At 41.3% G+C, this 21,002-nt stretch overlaps 1 protein-coding gene across 8 annotated transcripts in view; it reads left to right on the forward strand.

The window, feature by feature from the left end:
• Window positions 1-18,963, forward strand: part of SNCAIP (synuclein alpha interacting protein) — a 150,377-nt gene extending 131,414 nt beyond the window's left edge. For 7 of the 8 annotated variants that reach the window (XM_073802439.1, XM_073802440.1, XM_073802442.1 and 4 more), the window contains 4 exons: window positions 4,512-4,604; window positions 5,240-6,308; window positions 7,566-7,636; window positions 18,352-18,963. In XM_073802439.1, coding sequence (XP_073658540.1) covers window positions 4,512-4,604; window positions 5,240-6,308; window positions 7,566-7,636; window positions 18,352-18,436 — 1,318 coding nt within the window. In that variant the 3' untranslated portion in view covers window positions 18,437-18,963. The remainder of the gene's footprint in view (window positions 1-4,511; window positions 4,605-5,239; window positions 6,309-7,565; window positions 7,637-18,351) is intronic. The other variant, XM_073802444.1, reaches the window with a different exon arrangement.
• The last annotated feature ends 2,039 nt before the right edge of the window (window positions 18,964-21,002 follow it).

Here is a 21,002-nt window from a genome sequence, read left to right on the forward strand (position 1 = left end):
TCCTGCTGGTCTTACAGGAGTTCCCTAGTATCCTCCTCATCTTCTTTTCTTCCTCCGTCCCAAGTCCTCATGGCCAGCATTCATGCCATTTCTGCAGAGGCAAAATGATATTTAAACAAAAAAAATGCAGAGCTAGCTTCCTAAGCGGAGAACTTAAGCCACAGTAGACAAGGGAAAGGAGCCTCTCTCTGTGCTCACATCTCAGGGTCAGATGACGTGGCAGGTGCGGAAAGCACACGTGGGCATCATCCCAAACTTCTGTCCTTAACAGTCTAGCAAATCATCAAAAGCAAGAGAGAGAGAGAAGGGCTAGAGATGGGCCAGTTTCTCAGTTTTCTCAAAAAGAAAAAATGTATATTTGGGAAATTACAGACAGGTCACCTGGTAAATATCACTGGCAAATTTATTATAAAAATTAAGCAGACGATTCATGAATCCTCAGAATTTAAAATCCTCAGAATGTAAACTTAGCGTGATGTTACTTAAAACACTCTTTGTCTAGCTAAAATCAGTTCTTTTTTGATGAGATGATTCAGCTGGTACACACTGCATACCTAGATGCCAGGGAAGCATTTCTGGAAGGCTGCCATGATATGCTTGAAGAAAGGAGGACCAGAGGAGAGGCCATCTGAGGGGTCTCCAGCAGGTTGGAGGATTAAGGAGCTGATGCTCGTCTGAGGGAACCAAGGTCAGCCCTTGGAAAACACATCAGCCAAGTGACAGCTGCAATACTAGGAAGGGAATCATTGAACATCAAAAATAGTCCTCAAAGTAATGGTGACAGATTAGGAGGACAAACCTTAAAAATTAAATTTTAAGGAAAAAAATGAAGCTTTATTTTAAAATTATAAAAAGTATTTTTTTTTCTTTCCTTGTGAAAAAAGACCTGTGGTTGGTAGGAGGCCTTAACTGATTAGAAGTGTAATTCATGCAACAATATGACAAGTCCTGAGATCCTCTGGTTCCTCGCTAAGCTCGGGGAATTGTTTTCTCTCTCTGCTTCTATCCTCTTGCCTTAGAGGTAAGAGTCTCTGTACTCCTCTGCTTCTCCCCCTGCCAGTACCTAGAATACTCTCTTTAATGAATTTAGGCTTTTACTAGGAAAAAAAAATAAAATTTAAACTTAAAAATTAGAACGGTTCCTTTCCCTCCAAGAATCCTCTGCCCAATTACACAAGACTCCCCCGGGGCAGGTGAGCTAAGCGAGCCTGAACGTCTGGGGAAAATGCACACAGATTCGTAACTCAGTAAGTTATCTTGCTACAGCGAACATACTTGTACACGTCTTTATGTACATGTACTGGTGTTTCTGAAAAGTTCCTAGAAGGGGAATTGTCAGAACAAAGTGCATATGTATTTAAAATGTGGATAGATCTCGCCACTGTCCTCCAGAACTGTTGCACCGGTGGACACTCCCCCCAGTAGTATATGGACATATCCACCAAGAGGAACTTTAAAATGGTCCAATGGAATGTTTTTTCTTAAGGTTTCTTAAAAACACTAGTTTTTCAGCCCAAAATTGTTGAGTGGGAGACAGTCTTGAGTGCCTTTTCCTACTAGAATATTTTTACCAACCGTTTGGAGTTAATAAACATAGCTATTATTTAGAAATGGCAACCTTCAGCTCTCTTAGAGATCCTGATCTACAGGCGTAGGTATTATGGGTTGAATTGTGGCCGCATAAAATGATGTGTTGGGGTCCTAACCCCTAGTACCTCGGAATGTGAGCTTATTTGGAGATAGGGTCTTTATAAAAGTAATCAAGTTAAAATGAAGTCACACACACGCACACACACACACACACACACACACAGTGTATTTTACTTTCCTTAAGTAAAAAAAGAAAATTACAAAATACAGTGTGCAGTATAATCTCATTTCTAAGAAATCCCTCTCTCTCCCCCCAACCCCGCTCTCCCTGCCGCCACAAGCTGGTATGATACACTCCAAAATGTTACTCACTCTTTCTAAATGGTTTGAATTTTTAAAGTAATTGTATTAATTTAGCCATCAGAAAAAAACTAAGTTAAACAAAGCTAGCAAACTCTTTCCATGTTGGGTAAAAACAATGAAATAACTTGGTATTTTTTCAATAAAGAGAAAACAATGTATGGTAACACTCGATTTACTCTGGACATAGAAGCGTATTATCAGAATGTGCATTAAAGTTAAGAAAACACGTCAAAAGCCATAGGTTACAGAAAGTGAAATCTGTTTAGAAAACACATTAATTATTACAGAACTTGGAAAAAGGAAAACTGATTCTGATTTTAGAGGAGTAAGCAGTATTTACCGAACTCTGCAGTATTAGTGTGGTACCCGCCCCCCACCCCCCGCCGCAAACTGTCCCCCAAAGATGTCTATCACATCCTAATCCCTGGAAGGTATGAATATGTTACCTTACATGACAAAAAGGGAATTAAGGTTGCAGATGGAGTTAAGGTCACCCTGGATTATTGGGGTTGGTCCAATCTCATCACATGAGTAACAGTAAAGAGAAGGCAGAAAAGGAGATCAGAGAGACTCAAAGTGTGAGAAGGACTCAATCTGCTCTTGCAGACTTTGATGAGGGAGGAAGGGGCTGTGAGCCAAGAAGTGCAGTAACCTCTAGGAGCTGGCAATGACCCTCAACTGACAGCAAGAAAACAGAGACCTCAGTCCTACAACTGCAAGGAACCGAGTCTGCGCCTGATTTGAATAAGCAGGACATAGACTTTCATCCTAGAGCCTCCAGAAAGGAATGCAGACTGTGGATACCTCGATTTTAATCTGGAGAGACCCATTCTGGTCTTCCGACCTACAGAACTGTAAGATACACATGTGTTGTTTTAAATCACTAAGCATGTAATAATTTGTTAACAGAAGTAGAAAATTAATACGGTTAGCATCAAAACTGGTAGCAGCTCTCGTGAGCAGGGATGAGGAACTAAACAAATGAGTTACAAGTGTTCTTAAACGGACTGCCGAATCTTAGATACTGGCTTGAGGAAGCCCAGTCTTCTCCTTGCCAAATGTCACTGCACATACTCAACAGCTGTCAGCTGCCTAAATTTAATTCTGTGAGAACAGATTTGGATAATAACCTTCCATCAGCCCCCAATACTCTCCTTTTCTCAGAAGTGGTCAGTCTTAGTCCTAACATTTCATCCCTAAGACCTAAGAAGTCTGTGATCTCATTTTTCTCACTCATTCTGTGACTCACATAATGAAAACTTAATTGTCTAAAGGAGGAGCCAGCAATCTTTTCCCTAAAGAGTCAGATAGTAAATATTTTAGGCTTGTGCACCACATGTTCTGTGTCATAATTACTCAACTCTGCTTTTGTAGCGTGAAATCAGCACTCGATAATATGTAAATGAATGTGTATGGCTCTGTTTCAATAAAACTTTATTTACAAAAACAGGTGATGGGCTGGATTTGGCCCATAGTCTATAGTCTATAGTTTGCTGACCCTAGTCTCAAGAATGCATACAAAATAAAAATACGTAAGAGCACTCTACTTTTCCCACTTTGAAATTTGGAACTGCATGTCAAGTTTTTTAGAAAAACATTTAGTGAGGGGTTAAAACAGATGAAGAAAGATTAAAAGGAGGTTAAACTCCTTTTATAGGGTTCTTAGGTGTCAGAGTGAATTATGACACAGTCAAGAAAACTATTTGGAGGCAGTTAGATGGACTGATGACAGAAATCACAAGTATGAATGGAGAAAGAAAGGACTCTATTCTCTAGATTCTAAAAAAGCCCTCAGAAAGGACTCATCAACTTTTAAGTATAATAGATGAGCATGTGAAATATGAAAATATAAAAATATGTGAGCATATGTCTAGTATACTAGTCTGCTAGGGCTGCTGTAACAAAGTACCACAAACTGCCTGGCTTAAACAACAGAAATTTGTTTTCTCACAGTTCTGGAGGCTAGAAGTCTGGAATCAAGGTGTTGACAGGGTTGGTTCCTTCTGAGGGCTGTGAGGGAGAATCTGTTCTATGCCTCCCTCCTAGTGTTTGGTGGTGTGCTGCCAATCTTTGGCATTCTTTGGCTTGTAAATGAATCAGCCTAATCTTTGCCTTCATGTTCACGTTATGCTCTCGCTGTGTGTGTCTGTCTCTGTGTCCAAATTTTCCCTTTTCTAAAGGACACTTCATACTGTGTACTTTCTACCTATATACACATATATTAGGGAAACTTTTTCTATGTCATAGATATTCAAATATATTATCATTCTTAATAGCTGCCTTCACAGAAATAATTATAAATTATTTACTCAGTCTTATTGATGATCATTTAGGTTATAGTTTTTTTACTCATGTGAATAATGACTATCTTTTGGGGTACTTTTGAGTGCATCCTCAGGAAAATGTCTAAATTATAAGGATGAAGATTATGCACATTTGTAAGATTTTTAGATTTATTGCAACTTATCGAAAATCATCATGAAAAAAATGTATACCTGTTCATTTATGATAGTAGCAATGTGTCAGAGAGCTTATATATTTTGGTTTGTTTTTCCCAGACAGACAATGCAACGTGTCACACTGCAGAACCAGCTCCAACAACTTCTGGAAGCCCAGAAATCAGAGGGCAAATCTCTCCTTTCTTCGCCCAGGTAATACCAGGAACGTTGGTGGTTAGAATTCTTAACTGTCTTTAACGTGTGAGCCTTCTTTTGGACTTTCTTTTAATATCTTTTAAGAAGATAACAGAAAACATTTTATTCTTATAAAGAGGAATAAAAATGAGCTAACACATGGAGAAAGGCACTGGACCTAGTGTCAGAAGACTTGAATTTATCTCTGGCTGTGCCATTTCTTCTTTCCAGGACTAGAAACAAGTCACTTACTCTTTCAGAGTCTTTTATTTCTTCATCTATGGAATGGAAATAAAGATATGTAGGTTCATAAGGTTGTTGAAGATGGGATTAATTGAGAAAATTTGTGCAAAATTAATGTATAAACAATGAAACAGTAGTTCATTGTAGTTTTGTAAAACTATTTATTGTAGTTTTGTAAAACTACAAAAGAATAAATTCTGTAGTCAAAGCAAAAGGTATGAGGCATACTATACTGGTTCTGGTTGCCACCATGGAATGCTTGTAGGTTGCTTGAAACACATATTCATTATTCTTATTTCAGTCTTAGTGTTTTGTAAGTTATTAGTGGCATTTAAGCCATGCAGTGATTTGTGGCTGAGTTATTTTAACCCAGTAGGCAGTCATCTCATATGTCCTTCATCCTCTTTCAGTTCACCCTCCTCCCCAGCTTCCAGAAAGTCCCAGTGGAAATCCCCAGATGCAGATGATGAGCCTATAGGCAAAAGCAAACCAGGAATCCAAGAGGGGATTCAAGTTCTTGGAAGCCTGTCCGTGTCCAGCCGGGCGAGGGCCAAAGCTAAGGACGAAGATTCGGATAAAATCCTACGCCAGTTATTAGGAAAAGATATTTCAGAGAATGTCTGCACCCAGGAAAAGCTGTCCTTGGAATTCCAGGATGCTCAGGCTTCTTCTAGAAATTCAAAAAAGACCCCACTGGAGAAGAGGGAACTGAAGTTAGCCAGGCTGAAGCAGCTGATGCAGCGGCCACTGAGTGAGTCTGACACGGACTCCAACAACTCTGAGGACCCCAAGGGCACGCCTGTGAGAAAGGTTGACAGGCCCAGACCACAGCCTGTCGTGGAAAGCATGGAGAGTATGGACAGCGCAGAAAGCTTACACCTGATGATAAAGAAACACAGCTTGGCATCAGGACGCAGGTTTCCTTTTAGTATCAAGGCCTCCAAATCTCTGGAGGGCCATAGCCCGTCCCCCACCTCAGAGAGCAGCGAGCCAGACTTGGAATCCCAGAGTCCAGGCTCAGGAACCGCGCCCCCAAACCAGCCCTCTGGAGAACTCCCTCAGCCCAGCCCTGACAGCACAGCTGCCCAGAAAGTGGCCACGAGTCCCAAGAGCGCCCTCAAGTCCCCATCTTCCAAGCGCCGAACGTCGCAGAACTTGAAACTCAGAGTTACCTTTGAGGAGCCTGTGGTGCAGATGGAGCAAACTAGCCTTGAACTAAACGGAGAGAAGGACCGAGATAAGGGCAGAGCCCTCCAGCGGACCTCCGCAAGCAGTGAACCAGGGGATCAACTGAAAAGGCCTTTTGGAACCTTCCGATCCATCATGGAGACGCTAAGTGGCAACCAGAACAATAATAATAACTATCAGGCGTCCAACCAGCTGAAGACCTCCACTCTTCCCTTAACCTCACTTGGGAGGAAGACCGCAGACGGTAAGGGAAATCCAGGGAGCTCTGCTAGCAAAGGAAAGAATAAGGCGGTGAGTGCTATTTGGAGAATATCCTTTTTATTCCTTTAAATTAATTATATTGTTCCGAACACTACAGATTGTTGCCCTTGGCCACCTTGAGGGCATCCCCAGGAGAATTCCAAAGGATTCATGAAAAGCCAAATTCATGTGTTTCTAATGAGATATGTCGTGTTAGAGTACATTTTGAAAATACTCTAAGAGAGAAAGGTTAAACAAATCACAGGAGATTGTATTCTGGTCCCTAAATTTCCCTAAGTAGTTTTGATCCTTGAGAATTAGGAGTCATAGACAGGGAGCCATTTCTACAAGATTAGACTACTAATTGATGTGAAATCAGGCCCTTCTTTGGCACTGACTCTGCCGCAGGAAGCCTTCGTTCTCCTCACGGGACTGGATAGTTTATTCTCGAGCCCAATTAAACAGCACATAAATAGAAACTCTGTTTCTAAACTACTCAACTTTGGAAGGACCTTTAGAATGAATACACCACAGGGACCCCCTCGTTGGCGTTTTACGACACAAGCCCCTAAGGAAGCTCTAGTGGTCTGAAGTGCTTGCCAGCGCGCAGGGGACAGCAGAGTATGCCATGAACTACATTGTGTAATTGCATTTGTTGTAACACGATGCACTATAATCTGGATTTAAAGCCAGTGAATAGGAGATACAATCATCTTTTTAGGCAACATTTCCTGCATGTTCTGTGCATGCCATGCCCTTAAAAAAACATGGTATAGCAGCCAAAATGTGAAACTCTCTGAGGGATAGAAGGGTCCAGAATATCCATCCTGCTAACCAGAGTCATACCTGCATAATTTGTTATTTGCCATAAGGTGAAATCCCATTCCAGTGAGGTCTAAGAACTGTGCAAATTCTTCTTTGCAATACCAAAATCAAGTTTTAGTGAATATCACTCGAATTAACTGAACACACATTTTAATTACACTGATTTCCACCGAGTTGTCTTTGTTATTAAAAGACTTTAGCATGTATTTGCTTCAGCTAGAAAAGTCACACTGGTGCCCCAAACACCAGGCCTTTTGGATTAAATATGTCCAAACTTACATTGCTGGAATAAAACTTTTCCAGGTGACTTAAGGGTTCCTCTCGCGCAAGCCAGAGATCTCAGCAGTTCCCCCAGGCTCCTCAAAGTATGTCTGAAGCTTCTACCCTTTAATCTGTCTCCTGCCTGCCTCCTGTTTATTGAGACTTGTGCATGTGCTGAGCTTGTCGCATGTGTTCAGATGACTTTTAATTGCACCTCTCTAGGAGATGTACGACAGCTGCATCAATCTTTCCTCTAACACGCTGATTGAAGAGCATCTGTGTGACTATGCACGGTACGTGGTGCTAGGGTTGTAGTGCTCAGCAGTGCCATGCCTTCACTTTGAATTGCATGATCTTTTACACGCCAGTCCTGGAGCACCTTTCCCAGGGGCTGACACCAAGGAAGTAGAAAATTACAACTCTTTCCCCAAATAGAAGAAGGCAGACTTGTAACTGGGCCTTAGAAAGGGAGCAAGTACCCTGTTGGAGGGGCTTCAGTCCAGCAGCAGAGGGCAGAGGAATCTACTCAGATCACAAACATGCTGTGCTTCCCAACTGACCTTGGCTTTCAGTCTTTGTTTTAATGGAGTCAACTACCAAGTAAGTATAGAAATGAAATTTCCTGCCGTGGGTAGAATGAGTCAACCTCCGATCAGAATCAGAACTTTGAAACAGAGCTGAGGTTTTCCTTCATTGCTGGTTATAGACTGAAAGCTCCTTTAGTCAGCAGTCTGCTGCCCTCAGGAGAAGTGAGGTCCTGCCATGCTCTACCTCAGTGTTTGGAACCGCAATTCTGGTCCATGAGCCGGTCTCTGAGCTCCCACCAACAAAACAATGGCCTTTCTCAAACAGAATGTTTGTGATTCAAAATGTATGCATGGCGTATATAAAAGGATCATCTCCAGGGTCCCCAGCGTCTCAGTCTCCTCTTTGAGCAAAGTCCTTCTTCAGCATAGCTTTCCTTCATCCCCCAGGGATACATACAACTAACTCCCTAACAGAGCAAGAAAGAGGAGAGGGCTAAGAAGAGAGCAGTTGACAGGGAGTTAAGTCAGTGAGTGCCTCTTGACAGATTTATTTCAGAAGAGTTAAACCCCCAACACCCTTTTAAAAGAGACTAATCATTTAAATTAAAAGAAAGCTGTGGCACGCCTTTCAGCACCCTTCCAAAATCCTCCAAAACATTTGTGTGGATGTGTGTGTGTATGTATATAATAGTTACAGGTACACAAATACAAGTGAATGTGTTGTGAGTGTAAATGTTAGTTCAGAATTCTAAGGTGTAAGAAATGTCGCTTTCCTTTTTTTTCGCCTCTAAATCACGTTTACTCTGCTCCAGGTCTCCATTCAGGCTAGAGGAAAAGTAAATCTCAGTCATTTTAGGGGGTTCCCCTAGGGGTCTCATTCATTCCATGAGTTGAAGGAAGCACCTTGGAGCTTCAGTATTTACTGGTCACCAGCATTCCGCTTGGGCCAGGCTCAACATGCTGCCTAAGTCTGGGCTGTTTCTGGCCACACTGGGGCAGGGCAGCTTGGCCAGTGCTAAAAGCCCAGTGCCTGGGGTGGGAAGGAGATAGAAAAAAATACCCTTTGCCTTCCCAGACGCTGGTATTGGTCCACTTCGGTTTCTTCCAACCTATCTTCCCCACCCCTCTGCGTCCCCATCTTAGGTTCTGTCTTCTGGTGCCTGGAAAATTCTGCTTTTGTCCTTAAGCAGAAGTCACCAAAAATACCCTGAGGCAAGGAAGCACAAAGGCTTGGCAAACTCCTTGGGAGCGAGAAGGAGAAAACCTCTCATTTCTTCCAGGTTCCTACAGCACCTGGAAACAAGACAATTAGTATCCCAGTAGATTCTCCTGCCAGATATATTTCATCCTGTCTTCTTACAAGTAAGAGAACAAAGCTGACAGTCTACTATAATAGGATTGCAAAAATCAGAACACAAAAGGAGGTTATGAGGTTACTCAGACATCCCACAACTGGGTTAACACTTTCCTACTCAGTTTAAGGAACAGTCCTTCTGAAGGCTCAGTTTTGAACCTGTCAGATTCACTGGCTTTATGTATTAACAGAGTTTTCCTTCAGTGATAAACAGAAACCCCAAAATTATAATATTCAATGTAGTTAAATAAACATCCAGACCCCTTCCCCTCCCTACCTTATAAATTAACTTATCCCTTATCATGGCTGTCGTTTGGCATGTGTTCTGTGGAAAGTGAAAACCCACTAGTTTGTCCATGGCATATGGGGGAAGGTTTCTCTGATTCATCATCACACAGAGGCAGGGAGAACCAGCCCAGTCTGTTCCTTAGATAAAGCAAGGGTAGATGTATCTAGCTGAGATAAAGATTCCTCAGAGAGATGAACTAGCATGGGAGCGTAGACATGAAAAATACCTAAGTGATTCTGGTGCCTGCTTCATTTTGCCTGTGGGACCCATAGAAAGGGCATCCCCCAGAAAGATGCAAGAAAGAAAGGAACCCAAGTGTCCATCTGTCAGTGGTGCCTTTAAATCTTGGCCCAAGAATTTGCTTGAAGGCCACATGGTTCCTCTTGGGAGCAGGGACTGCCTGGGATCATATAACTTTGGAAAGCAATGGCAGTCATTGGGTTGGAGTTGGCTCTAAGCATTATGCTGCTGGTGGCCCTCTCAGTATAGCCCTGGGAGAAAGAGTCGGGCAGTGGACCCTTGTTCCAGGCCTATACTGGAATCACATTTTAGTTCCTAAGATTTTTTTTTCCCCTAGTAAAGGAAAAATAGGGACAATAAATACAACACTTTAAAGAATGTCAGCTCTGTGAGGGGGTTCTGTTTGCTATTTATTTTTCAAAATTGGTCACAGCTTGATAGCAAAGAATCTAAATTTCTTTTCATTGCCCTTTAAAATTAGATTCAACTCTATTACTCCGAATAGCTGTTCCAGTGTGTTTCAACTGTGGGGGATGACTTTGTTTATAACAAGCAGATTTATCTTTACTTTTTCTTATAAAGGACAAGTTGGTCTTGAATTATTACAACTCAAAGGGAATGTTTGCAGTTACTTATTTTAAAATGCCAGTAAGACATTCATTTCCCAGAGCTTAAGTCTATCCAAGATCTGTAACACTTGAAGTGAACGTCGATTCCAGTTACCGATAGGCAGAGGGCATTAACCCCTGGCCACCACTGGTCACATCCCCTTTGACCACAGAGGCACTGTAGCCTGAGGGGTTAGCATCAGGAAACCCCTAATCCTAGCACCAACATGAGAGTAGACTCCTTAAAAAGACATTAAGCAATAAACACCATTAGTGTGGGTTCTACTGCCAAGGAATTAGCCACACTGGGAATTATACATCCGGACCCAAGAGCTAGTAGCCCATATTTTACATAGATGTCAAGATTGTTCAACAGCCACTTCAAAGAGAGTGGTAGGTTTGGCCTGAGTTGATGTGAGGGTATGTCAGTGGTCATCTGCTGTGCCCAATAGGAGGTCAGAGTTCAGGGTACCCCTACCACCAGCGCACACACACACACACACACACATTTCTGTCCTTATTGTCAGTACATATTACTAAACAGAAAAATGAGCAAAGACATGGAAGACATTGGGAAGGTAGAGGTGAGGCCCTGGCTGAAACCTGTCCCAAGTCAAGCATACCCTCAGCCCCACCGAACAGCATTTCCAGAATCATGATGGAAAATGCAGTCAGCACAAAAAGGAATCCCTGGTAAACAAAGGCATCTTTGCCATAATTTCTCTGGATATAATCAAATAACCACATTTCAATCTTAAATTTTTGATCTTAAAGTATTTTCATAGGCTTTTTAAGGATCTTGAAGGGATAATTATATAATTACCTAGTCATAGGTATGTTACCAAGCTAGCTGAGAGTATGTTGATTGCATAGTTCTAGAGTGAATCCCCTGGAGCAGACTGAATCTTACCAATGTAACAGTTCAGAAAAGTTTGTTAGAATGCTAGTACTAAAAGGGCACTGAGTAACGCTATAGACATTAGAGTTTCTGCCCCAAAACTGTACTTTCAAGTTCTAATCTCTGATCTAAAGTATGTTTTTCTGTGTTTTCGTGTCTAATATACTAGCTCTGGGGTCCAGAGCCAATGAGTCAGGAGGAGTACCATGGTGTACCTGGGGTGACCACCTCTGCTCCAAAAACCCCTAGAGCCTGTCTGGTCTCCTTCCCCTGCACCCCTCCCCGTGTTTCCCCGGTGTTCTCTGTTTCTCCTGCCCAACTCTTGTCCCGCCCACCCCACCTCTGCCTCCCTAGGGTTCACATTCATTTCAGAGAGAAAACCCTTATTTTATATGGAAGCGTTGTCCCTGTGACATGGGGGAAGGAGATCCGAATCTTGAACCATTTCTCCAGATTACGTTCATTAAGTGACAGCTTCTCCTTTGAAATGATCACAATTTTGCATTGTCCTCTGCTGTTGCATAGGAGGATCTTGTGTGTGGAGGAAAATGCCCATGTTATGGGGGACTGTTAAAATATTCAGATATCTCCAGTGTCTGGGCACAGCTTAGCAAACTTTATAAAAGCTGCTAGAGTTTGCAGGATTCATGAGAGCATGACTCACAAATGGAGTTTCTATTCATAAGGTCCTTATACCCTCTGGGAAAAGGAGAAAGAGTGTTCCATCATAGGAAGACAGTAGAACAAGGTTTAGTATCCAAATTTAATGAGTTGAGACATAGAAAAAGCTATTGCAACTAAGACCCCATGTTCTATCTTAAAGCACTGCCCTTGGAAGGCAAGAAATAAACATGTAGAACACCCATGAGCTATAGGTAGGAGGGTACGGGGGGAGATCTGCCTTGGAAACCAAAATTATCCCACTAGAAATACATTCTTTCAGCATGCTAATCCTGGTTTAAGTGTAGTCCCAAAAGTTATGAACAAACAACTCCCTTCTTCCACCTCCAGCTTCCTTTCCTCGCCCTCCCCAGTCTGGTTTTGAATTGTGTAATTCCAAAGGGGATGAATATAGAACCCACGTCATATTTGCACCACATGTCTGCCACCACGAGTGTCTGCACATTAAAAGAGCTGGGCCTGTCTATAAACTTTCTTAAGGCTGGACTTTTAAAGAAGCAGCAAGTCATTGAGGTTTAAAAGTATCATGTAGAGACTTTACTCAAACGCCTTCCAGTACCTTCACTGAGAATCTCTGCTCCAACCACAGCCAGTTGGGGTTTTCCTTCCCATGCCGAGAACAGTGCAGCTATATGACCCTCCTGGATGTCAGATCCCTGGATTGCCAGTGCCCTTGTCTCAGTGATGTCCTTAGCAATAAGCCATGCATTTTGCTGGGCCAAAATAAGGCATGTCCCTTCATTCAGCAAGATCATGATCAAGAGAAAACTAAGAGAGGATACAGTTAAAACATGGTCAACTCGATGAAAGGTATAACTTCCTGACACCGGTGACCCTTGGTGGTACCATCATATCCAAGTCTGTACCCCAATGTCTTAGCTTGGTGCCTGGCACGTGGTAAGGATTTCAGAATATTTGGAGAGAGAGGGAGAGCTAGAGAGAGGAAAAGGAGGAAAAACAAGGAAAAGAAAACTAAAAAGGACCAAGCCTGTCATCCCACAGAAAGGATGGTATGCTCTGTAGAAATCTAGGCCTTTTGATTACAAGTCTACCCTCCTACAGTGAGTTTCATATTGGGTATTTCAAGTATATGTTTTTATTCTTTGAACCAGAATCTCATTTTTTTTAGTAGATGGGATTTATAGATATGCTCTCAGTGAAGCTCTGAAGGAGATCACAAAAGTAGCTAAGTAAGTCTACCTGTTTTGTCTATCATTGGAAAATGTAATGCCTACCCATGGGCTGTTTTAGGCAGAGTCTCTAAAATATCTTGCCATCTGGTCACCCTGGGCTGTAGAAATATGGAATCCATGCCTAGATGAGTCAGCAAGTTAGATTACTTGGAAAACTGTTATTTAAATTTAAGCCTTCTTTCCAATTTTGGTCACAGAGAATGTGATTCCATATCCAAAAATGAAATCAAGGAGCAGCAAATTATCTGAATAATTCATGCCAGAATTACCCAAACACTTTTGCCTTTTTTCTTTCTTTTTTTTTGAATAACTGGTAATTCAGGACTAAGTAATTGAAGGGTTCAGGGAGACTTGAATCATCCTGATATTATTCAGATAAATGCCTCAAATTAACATTTTACTTGGTATTGACTCAACTCTAATCATGCTGGGTTTTGTCCTGCAGAAAGTGTTTTTAGTGTTTTTGAGCACAGCACCCCTTATATTAAAGTAGAAATACTCCATCCATGTCTAAATGATGATGATATTCTTAGACTACAACCTAAGATTTTTAAAGTTTTATTTATTTTTAGTTTAATTTTGGCCGTCCCTGTGCCCAACCTACTCCGTTCTCTATTCCTACTCCCCTGAGTCAACCGCTTGCTTGTCTTTAGGTGTTTTCTCTAGTATTCTCTTATTTCTTTTCTTTCTTTCTTTTTTTTTTTTAATTTTTGGCTGTGATGGGTGTTTGTTGCTGCACGTGGGCTTTCTCTAGTTGCAACGAGCGGGGGCTACTCTTCATCACAGTGCACGCGCTTCTCATTGAGGTGGCTTCTCCCGTTGTGGAGCATGGGCTCTAGGCACGCGGGCTTCAGTAGTTGTGGCACAAGGGCTCAGTAGTTGTGGCTCACAGGCTCTAGAGCACAGGCTCAGTAGTTGTGGCGCGTGAGCTTAGTTGCTCCGCGCCACGTGGGATCTTCCCAGACCAGGGCTCAAACCCGTGTCCCCTGCGTTGGCAGGCAGATTCTTAACCACTGTGCCACCAGGCAGTTCCCTGTATTTCTAAATAACATGCTCATACAGACTTTAAATTTTAGATATTATCTCTACTGTCTATTGGCATCCTACTATAGAAGATTAAAATTATAGCTACCACTTATAAAGCACTTACCATGTACCAAAGAATATTCCAGGTTCTTCATGCATATTGACTGTTTTAATCTTTACAATGAATGACACAATATGGTAGATACTATTATTATCCAAATTTTGCAGATTGGAAACCAAGGCACAGAGAGATTATATATCTTGCCCAAAGTTACACAGTAACAGTGGTAATAAATTATGTAGCCGGGGTTTCAACTCAGTCAGTCTGGTTCCAAAATCCATGTTCTCAACAATGAACCAAATTTATCCAGCTCGGTTTTGGCAACCAACTCTGCCCCCCACTCCAACACACACACACACACACACACACACACACACACACACACACACACCTGCTTCGTCTTCCCACCATCAATATAGTTGTATCACTTTTGGGGGTTATAAATTAGTATTTGGTGTTTATTATTATTATGACTATCTAAATATTAATCACAGTGGATCCATGCAGCATACTATTGTTACATTTCCTTATTCATGTAACTTTATGGTTTCCTTGGAAATAATTTGATTTTTAAGTTTACAGTTTATTTCCAAACACTCTGCTGGAGACAGAACCCTTCTTTTGGTGCATTCAGACAAATCAGGTACCTCTCGTGTTTCAGTCTGTTCACAGAGACACCATCTTTCCTCTTACCCAAGTCTGTACTGCGACTGTCTGGCAGCGCCACACAGCTGTCATCTGCAGTTTCCCACATACATCATTCTGGGAATTCCTTTTGCTTCTCTCTTGTGTAGAGCCCTATTTCCTGAATCTATTGTTTCCTCTTTTTTTGGTTTATTCTCTTACTTTGGTAAATATATCTTCCCATCCTATGGAGGTGAAGGGGGTCCTAAAATTTTTGAGGCCTTGCCTGGCTGAAATATCTTTGGTTTGCCCTCATATGGATTACGAATATTTGGCTGGGTATAGAACTCTGGGTAGGAAACTATTTTCCCTTAGAATCTTGAACACATTATTTCATTTTCCTCAATGTGTCTGTCAGGAAGCTCAATTCCTCTGTAATTGCAAATCCCTTGAAAGCTTTTACGATTTTCTCTTTATCCCCACTGTTTTGATTTCATGATATTTTGCCATGATTCCATTCTCATTCCTGGCGTGTGGGCACTCAGCCCGCTTTTTAAATCTGGAAACATACACACTTCAATTCTGGGAAGTGTTTGGTACAATATCTTTGAAAATTTTATCCCCTCCAATTTCTCTGTTCACTTTTCTGGAAATACTATTGTTCTAATGTTCAACACATTGGACTAATCCTTTTCTAACTATTTTTTTCTACTTTTCTAACTATTTTCTAACCATTCTTCTGTACTTATCCATACTTTGGCTTTCTCTAAAAGTTCTTTCCAGAATATTTACTGAACTTTACCTTCCAACCTTTCTAATTTTTTATTTCGGCTATTATAATGTTAATTTCTAATAGGACTTTGTTGGTTTTCTCTTTGTTCCTTTTTCATGGCATTATATATGCAGAATTTATTTAAATTTTACAATCAAATACAAGTGTATATTTTTATCTTTTCTTCCTTTTTACAATAAAGGTGGCATACTGTACACACAGTCTGTCTTCTTGCTTTTTTCCACCTAACACATTGGAGGTCTTTATGTATTAGTATAGAGAGAGCTTCTTTATTCTTTTACATAGCTACATATTATTTCATTGTATGAATGTACTAATTTTTTTTAATTAATGAATTAATTTATTTATTTTTGGCTGTGTTGGGTCTTCATTTCTGTGCGAGGGCTTTCTCTAGTTGTGGCGAGCAGGGGCCACTCTTCATTGCGGTGCGCGGGCCTCTCACTATCGCAGCCTCTCTTGTTGCAGAGCACAGGCTCTAGACGCGCAGGCTCAGTAGTTGTGGCACATGGGCTCTAGTTGCTCCGCAGCATGTGGGATCTTCCCAGACCAGGGCTCGAACCCGTGTCTCCTGCATTGGCAGGCAGATTCTCAACCACTGCGCCACCAGGGAAGCCCTGAACATACTATTTTTAATCCTTTCTACATTTTTATTGAGAGTCTGGTCTCTTGTTGATTTGTAGTAGCTCTTTATATATTACACATTATAAAAACTGACCTTTGTGTTATGAATTGCAAACATTTTCCCTGGTTTTTCTTTTCTTCTTGTTACAATTTTTTGAAGTTCTCATCACCTCCCTATATTACCTCTATTCACTTTGAATTCTGTTTCTGTTTATTTTGGTTTTTGTCTGTCATAGTAGCACTTCCCTCAAAAGTCTGGTGATCCCTGACTCATTCATATTTAGAAACAAGACACTAAAGCTCAATTAGAAGCTCTGGCTTTATGGGTGAGGCTTGTTGACTGGTAGATGTTTCTTCACACAGACTGGTTAAGTACTAGGCTCTTTTGTTGGGAAACTGACTAATTGTCAGTATTTGTAGGACTTTTCTTTTGGCAGTTGATTTCTCAAGATAAGGAAACTCCAGTCTCCTTCTAGGGCCTATTAACCTGATTGCCAGGAATCTGTAGGTCAAACTAGCAGGAGATGTGTTAATAATTGTGTTCTATAGGGACTCTCACTTAATCCCATGGTTTCCAGCCCCTTTAGCTGAAATCAGAGTCTCTGTCTGGTCCATGCGTTGCAAACTGTAACCTCCAGTCTTTCTTCTCATTGGGAAAGGGACAGTCACCTGGCCGCACTGGGTCAGGAAGGTAATCTGGGGTATGAACTGCTACTTCCAAAAAGTTTCAAATAATCTTCCCATTTTCAGCACTCACACAGCACCCACTGTCACTTTCAGAAATTCATGGTACTTCTAGTTCCCGAGTCATGCAGTGCACATCAGTTTCCTGGCTTCCCTGACTATAGGCTTAGATTTCTGCTTTTCCTGCCTGCTCTGCTAAGTCAGTTCCACATATCGATCCATCCTTCTGTGTCTGAAATATTATTGGCATTTTGTGTTATCATCTCCTCTCTCATTTCCCTCTATTCATTTAGGTTGATGCTTTTTTATTTCTTTACTTTCATTTCAGTGTTGTTTTGTAAGAAAGAGATGATAAATCTATGTTTTTAATCCATCGTGCTTAATTGGAAGTTCCTAAAACATTTTTTAACCAACCAGGTTTTTCTTCCACCCTCTTCCCTTCCTTGCTCATGAACAACTCTCTGAAGTTCTATTCAGATGAATAAATAAAAATAAGAATTAATAGACTACATGGTCTTTGTAAGCAAGTACGATTTTGAGGCCATAAACACCCCAAGCCACTTGGGGTTCTCCATCCAGATGTGTCTTCACGTGAGCGAGTACCATTCCCAGAAATAGTTTGTTTTTGTCTGGTACAGCAACAAGAAGGAATTTAGTAATATGTAGTCTAGCTCAAACTCAGAAGATAACTCCTCCCTGGAAGATTTTATACTCAGAATGGGACTAATATCTCATGAAAATGAATGCTTCTACCCAGAGGGAAATTCACTTAAAAAGCAAAACTAAAACTGTTCCCAAGCTTGAGCTGGTACTTCTTTCCATAGGCTTATGAGGTATCAAGTATTGAGGGGAAAACAGCATTATTTTTCCCTAGATTCTTCTTTTTCCCATAGATTTACCTACTGTGGTCATCCAACATGCTACTACTCAGTAATCACACACCCAAAGAAAAAGCATTTCCTTTAAATGACTAACACTCAAGCTTACTGGAGAATAAAAGGTGTCACCAGTGAATCCAGTGAATAAAATATAAAAATCTCTTGTTTCCACTCAACCAGCAGTACTATGCTTCCTATTTTGTTTGACTCTGATAAAATTCACTTGACTGTAGAATTTTGCCTGGTTTCCAATCAGCATAATTGAGAAATTACTTCCAGGGCCAAATTTAAAAGTGTCCACAAAGTATGTTATTAAGTAAAAACATACTTATTAATAAGTATGTTATTACTATTTATTGTTTAAAGAGTGGTTTATATGAAAAGAGAATAACTTGATTCCTGGAATGAAGTATTCTTGAGTGTGGTTTGTGTGAGGATAATTTCCATTTTTGGTGAGCTGTTTAGTGGCGTTGTATTGTAACTTGACCATAGTTTTATCTAATTTTGGCCTATGGTTTTTCTTCCGCTTAGGCATAATGACATCAATAGAAAAATGAAGAAATCCTACAGCATAAAGCACGTCGCTGAGCTAGAGTCAAAAGAATTCTTCTTATAAATCACTTTTTTACTATCTCTCATTGCTGCCCTTTGGATACCATTGGAAATGTCTGGACTGTCCTCTGTGGAAATAGAATCACGAGAACAGTGCCTCACCAGCAGAAGAATAGACTATCGGGATGCCTTAAATTTATAGCACTAGAGTATATAAGACACATTTTTGAGTGATATTTGTATATATAACTTGTTTTTAAAGAGATGCTGTTTAAAAGCATGGTTGGGCAAATGTATGTTTTTTAAGATTGATTCAACCTCCCCACAGGACATTCACCAAGCCACTGTCACCGTTTTGTATTTCATCAACTGCATGGGTGTTTGCTGATGTTGGTTGAACTTCCCTTTCCCCATAACATGGGCAGTTTGGGCTCAGCTTCTCAATGAGACCAGGTCAGTGCTATTGTTTTCTGTTAAGAGTGTTTTTTTCTGTCATTTCTACTTTTTGTATAAAGGAAATAAAACAATGTTAACAGCCACCTATAAGCTTGGGGCACTTACCTTCTAATAAATCTGTGATGTTCTAATTTCTAAGGGGCTTTAAGAGTATTTTGACGGCTGATATTTTATTTCAGGAACAAACTGCCCGGTTGAGCTGCTTTCCCATAGGGGTCAAATAAAACATTCTCGTTTCCACTAAGTGCTAGAGGATCAGACAAGTATATAAAGTCAGTCAGTTCCTTCTGTCTTCTCAGATCGCAGTGTTGACATGAGGAAATACTAATGACAGCTAAGGATTTAGCCCCTTTCCTGGGTCACTTTTTTCTGCCTCTAACACATGACGAGGCCTGTCTAATTCCTTTAGGAGACAGTGTGGAGCCTGAGTTCATAACAGCTCTATTGTTGATGCAGCTCTTTGAATCCATGTAAGAGTAAGTTCCAGATGGTTTTGTCCTATCATGTAAACATATATTTCTGTTGCAACTTCAAGAGTTTTATTTTCAAAGGGTTGCCATGGCCTGTAAGAGGCCTGTCAAATTTTAGTTTGAAAGTAGAATGTATTCTTATCAGTAGGAGGGAGCAGTGTATGCTATTAACAGTTACTAGCAATGTTACTGCAGTCAAACGTGGGCCATTCTGTATCCTGGTGGACCAAATAGGCCAAGGTGCTGAATTAGGAGGCGATCTTGCATAGGTGGATCATTTGACTAACTTAGGCTTGATGAGATGCAGTGACGTATAGACGAAGGAGCTAATATTAAAGTGCCTTTTATGTACCAGCCATGCTTATTTGTAGGTATTATTACTTCCATTGTATAGATTAGAAAATTAAACTTCAGAAAGTGTAAATCCTGTGTCCAAGGTACTACCACTAGCAATAGCAGAATTGGCTTCGGTACAAGTTTTCTCGTTATCCTCACGACACTGTCCATCTGTCCTGCACTACACTATCTCCTTAGTGTATTGACGAGCACTCAGGAAGGGAGGGTTGTGGTGTTGGCTCTACTCCTGGGCAACTCTTTGGTCTTAGGCAAGGGACACTGCCTCTTTGATAAATCTAGGAAAGGGGGAGGCTGGCTTACCTACACATCTAGGAGGTAGGTTCCTTCCAACTTATAGAGCAACATGTCTATGAATTTCGGCCACGTTGCTCTGTCCTTGTTCAGGTCCTGTGAGTTCCTGTCGTCAGAGCCTGGTGCCGTGTGTGGTTCTGCGTTTCTCACATTGTCTTTTTCTCAAATGAGATGCCCTATTCTGATTGTGGCCGCTTGGCTTCCTATGCCCTCTTTGATTGCCTCCTCACATTTCACTGCTCTGTCCTAGTGTTTGAGATTCTACTAGGGAATATATGGCAAGCATATGTGAAATGTGGATTCCTGTGTTTCCTGCTTGGTGCAGAGGAAGTTACACAGGAGTCACATGTGAGCCAGCCTTTGGGACTTAGCCCTAGAATGGTGTCTGCAAAGGACGGAGGCCCAGAGAGTGCTCTCTCTGTCCCCCAGAGGCCCCAGTTTTGTTCTTCAACAGGCTGTGTTTTTAAACTTGAAAGTTGAAGGGGACTGGGCATTCTGCAGGGATTTTATGAGCCAGACACAGAGTTCCCAGTTAAACACAGCAAAGAAAATGTGAAGAGTTTGAAAGAAAGAGATGCTGCCTTGACCCAGAAAACTCTGGCAATTTGTTTATTGACACTATCATTTTAGATACCGCAGTCCTAAGCACAGAAGAACAAAGAATTTTTTAAAAAGGTAAAATAGGGAAGTCGAGCGGATTCAGATGAGCCAGACCACATGACAGTGCATTCTATGTTTAATGATGTTGCTAGGACACTGAAAATGCTGGTTCTGGGCTTCCCTTGTGGCGCAGTGGTTGAGAGTCCGCCTGCCGCTGCAGGGGACACGGGTTCGAGCCCCGGTCCAGGAAGATCCCACATGCTGCGGAGCGGCTGCGCCCGTGAGCCATGGCCGCTGAGCCTGCGCGTCCGGAGCCTGTGCTCTGCAACAGGAGAGGTCACGACAGTGAGAGGCCCGCGTACCACAAAAAAAAAAAAAAAAAAAAAAAATGCTGGTTCTTAAATCACACATGTACAACTTTACCATCCAAGTTCCTTATGACATGGATGAATTATA

Source organism: Tursiops truncatus, chromosome 3, assembly GCF_011762595.2.
Source record: "Tursiops truncatus isolate mTurTru1 chromosome 3, mTurTru1.mat.Y, whole genome shotgun sequence".
Lineage (NCBI taxonomy): Eukaryota > Metazoa > Chordata > Mammalia > Artiodactyla > Delphinidae > Tursiops > Tursiops truncatus.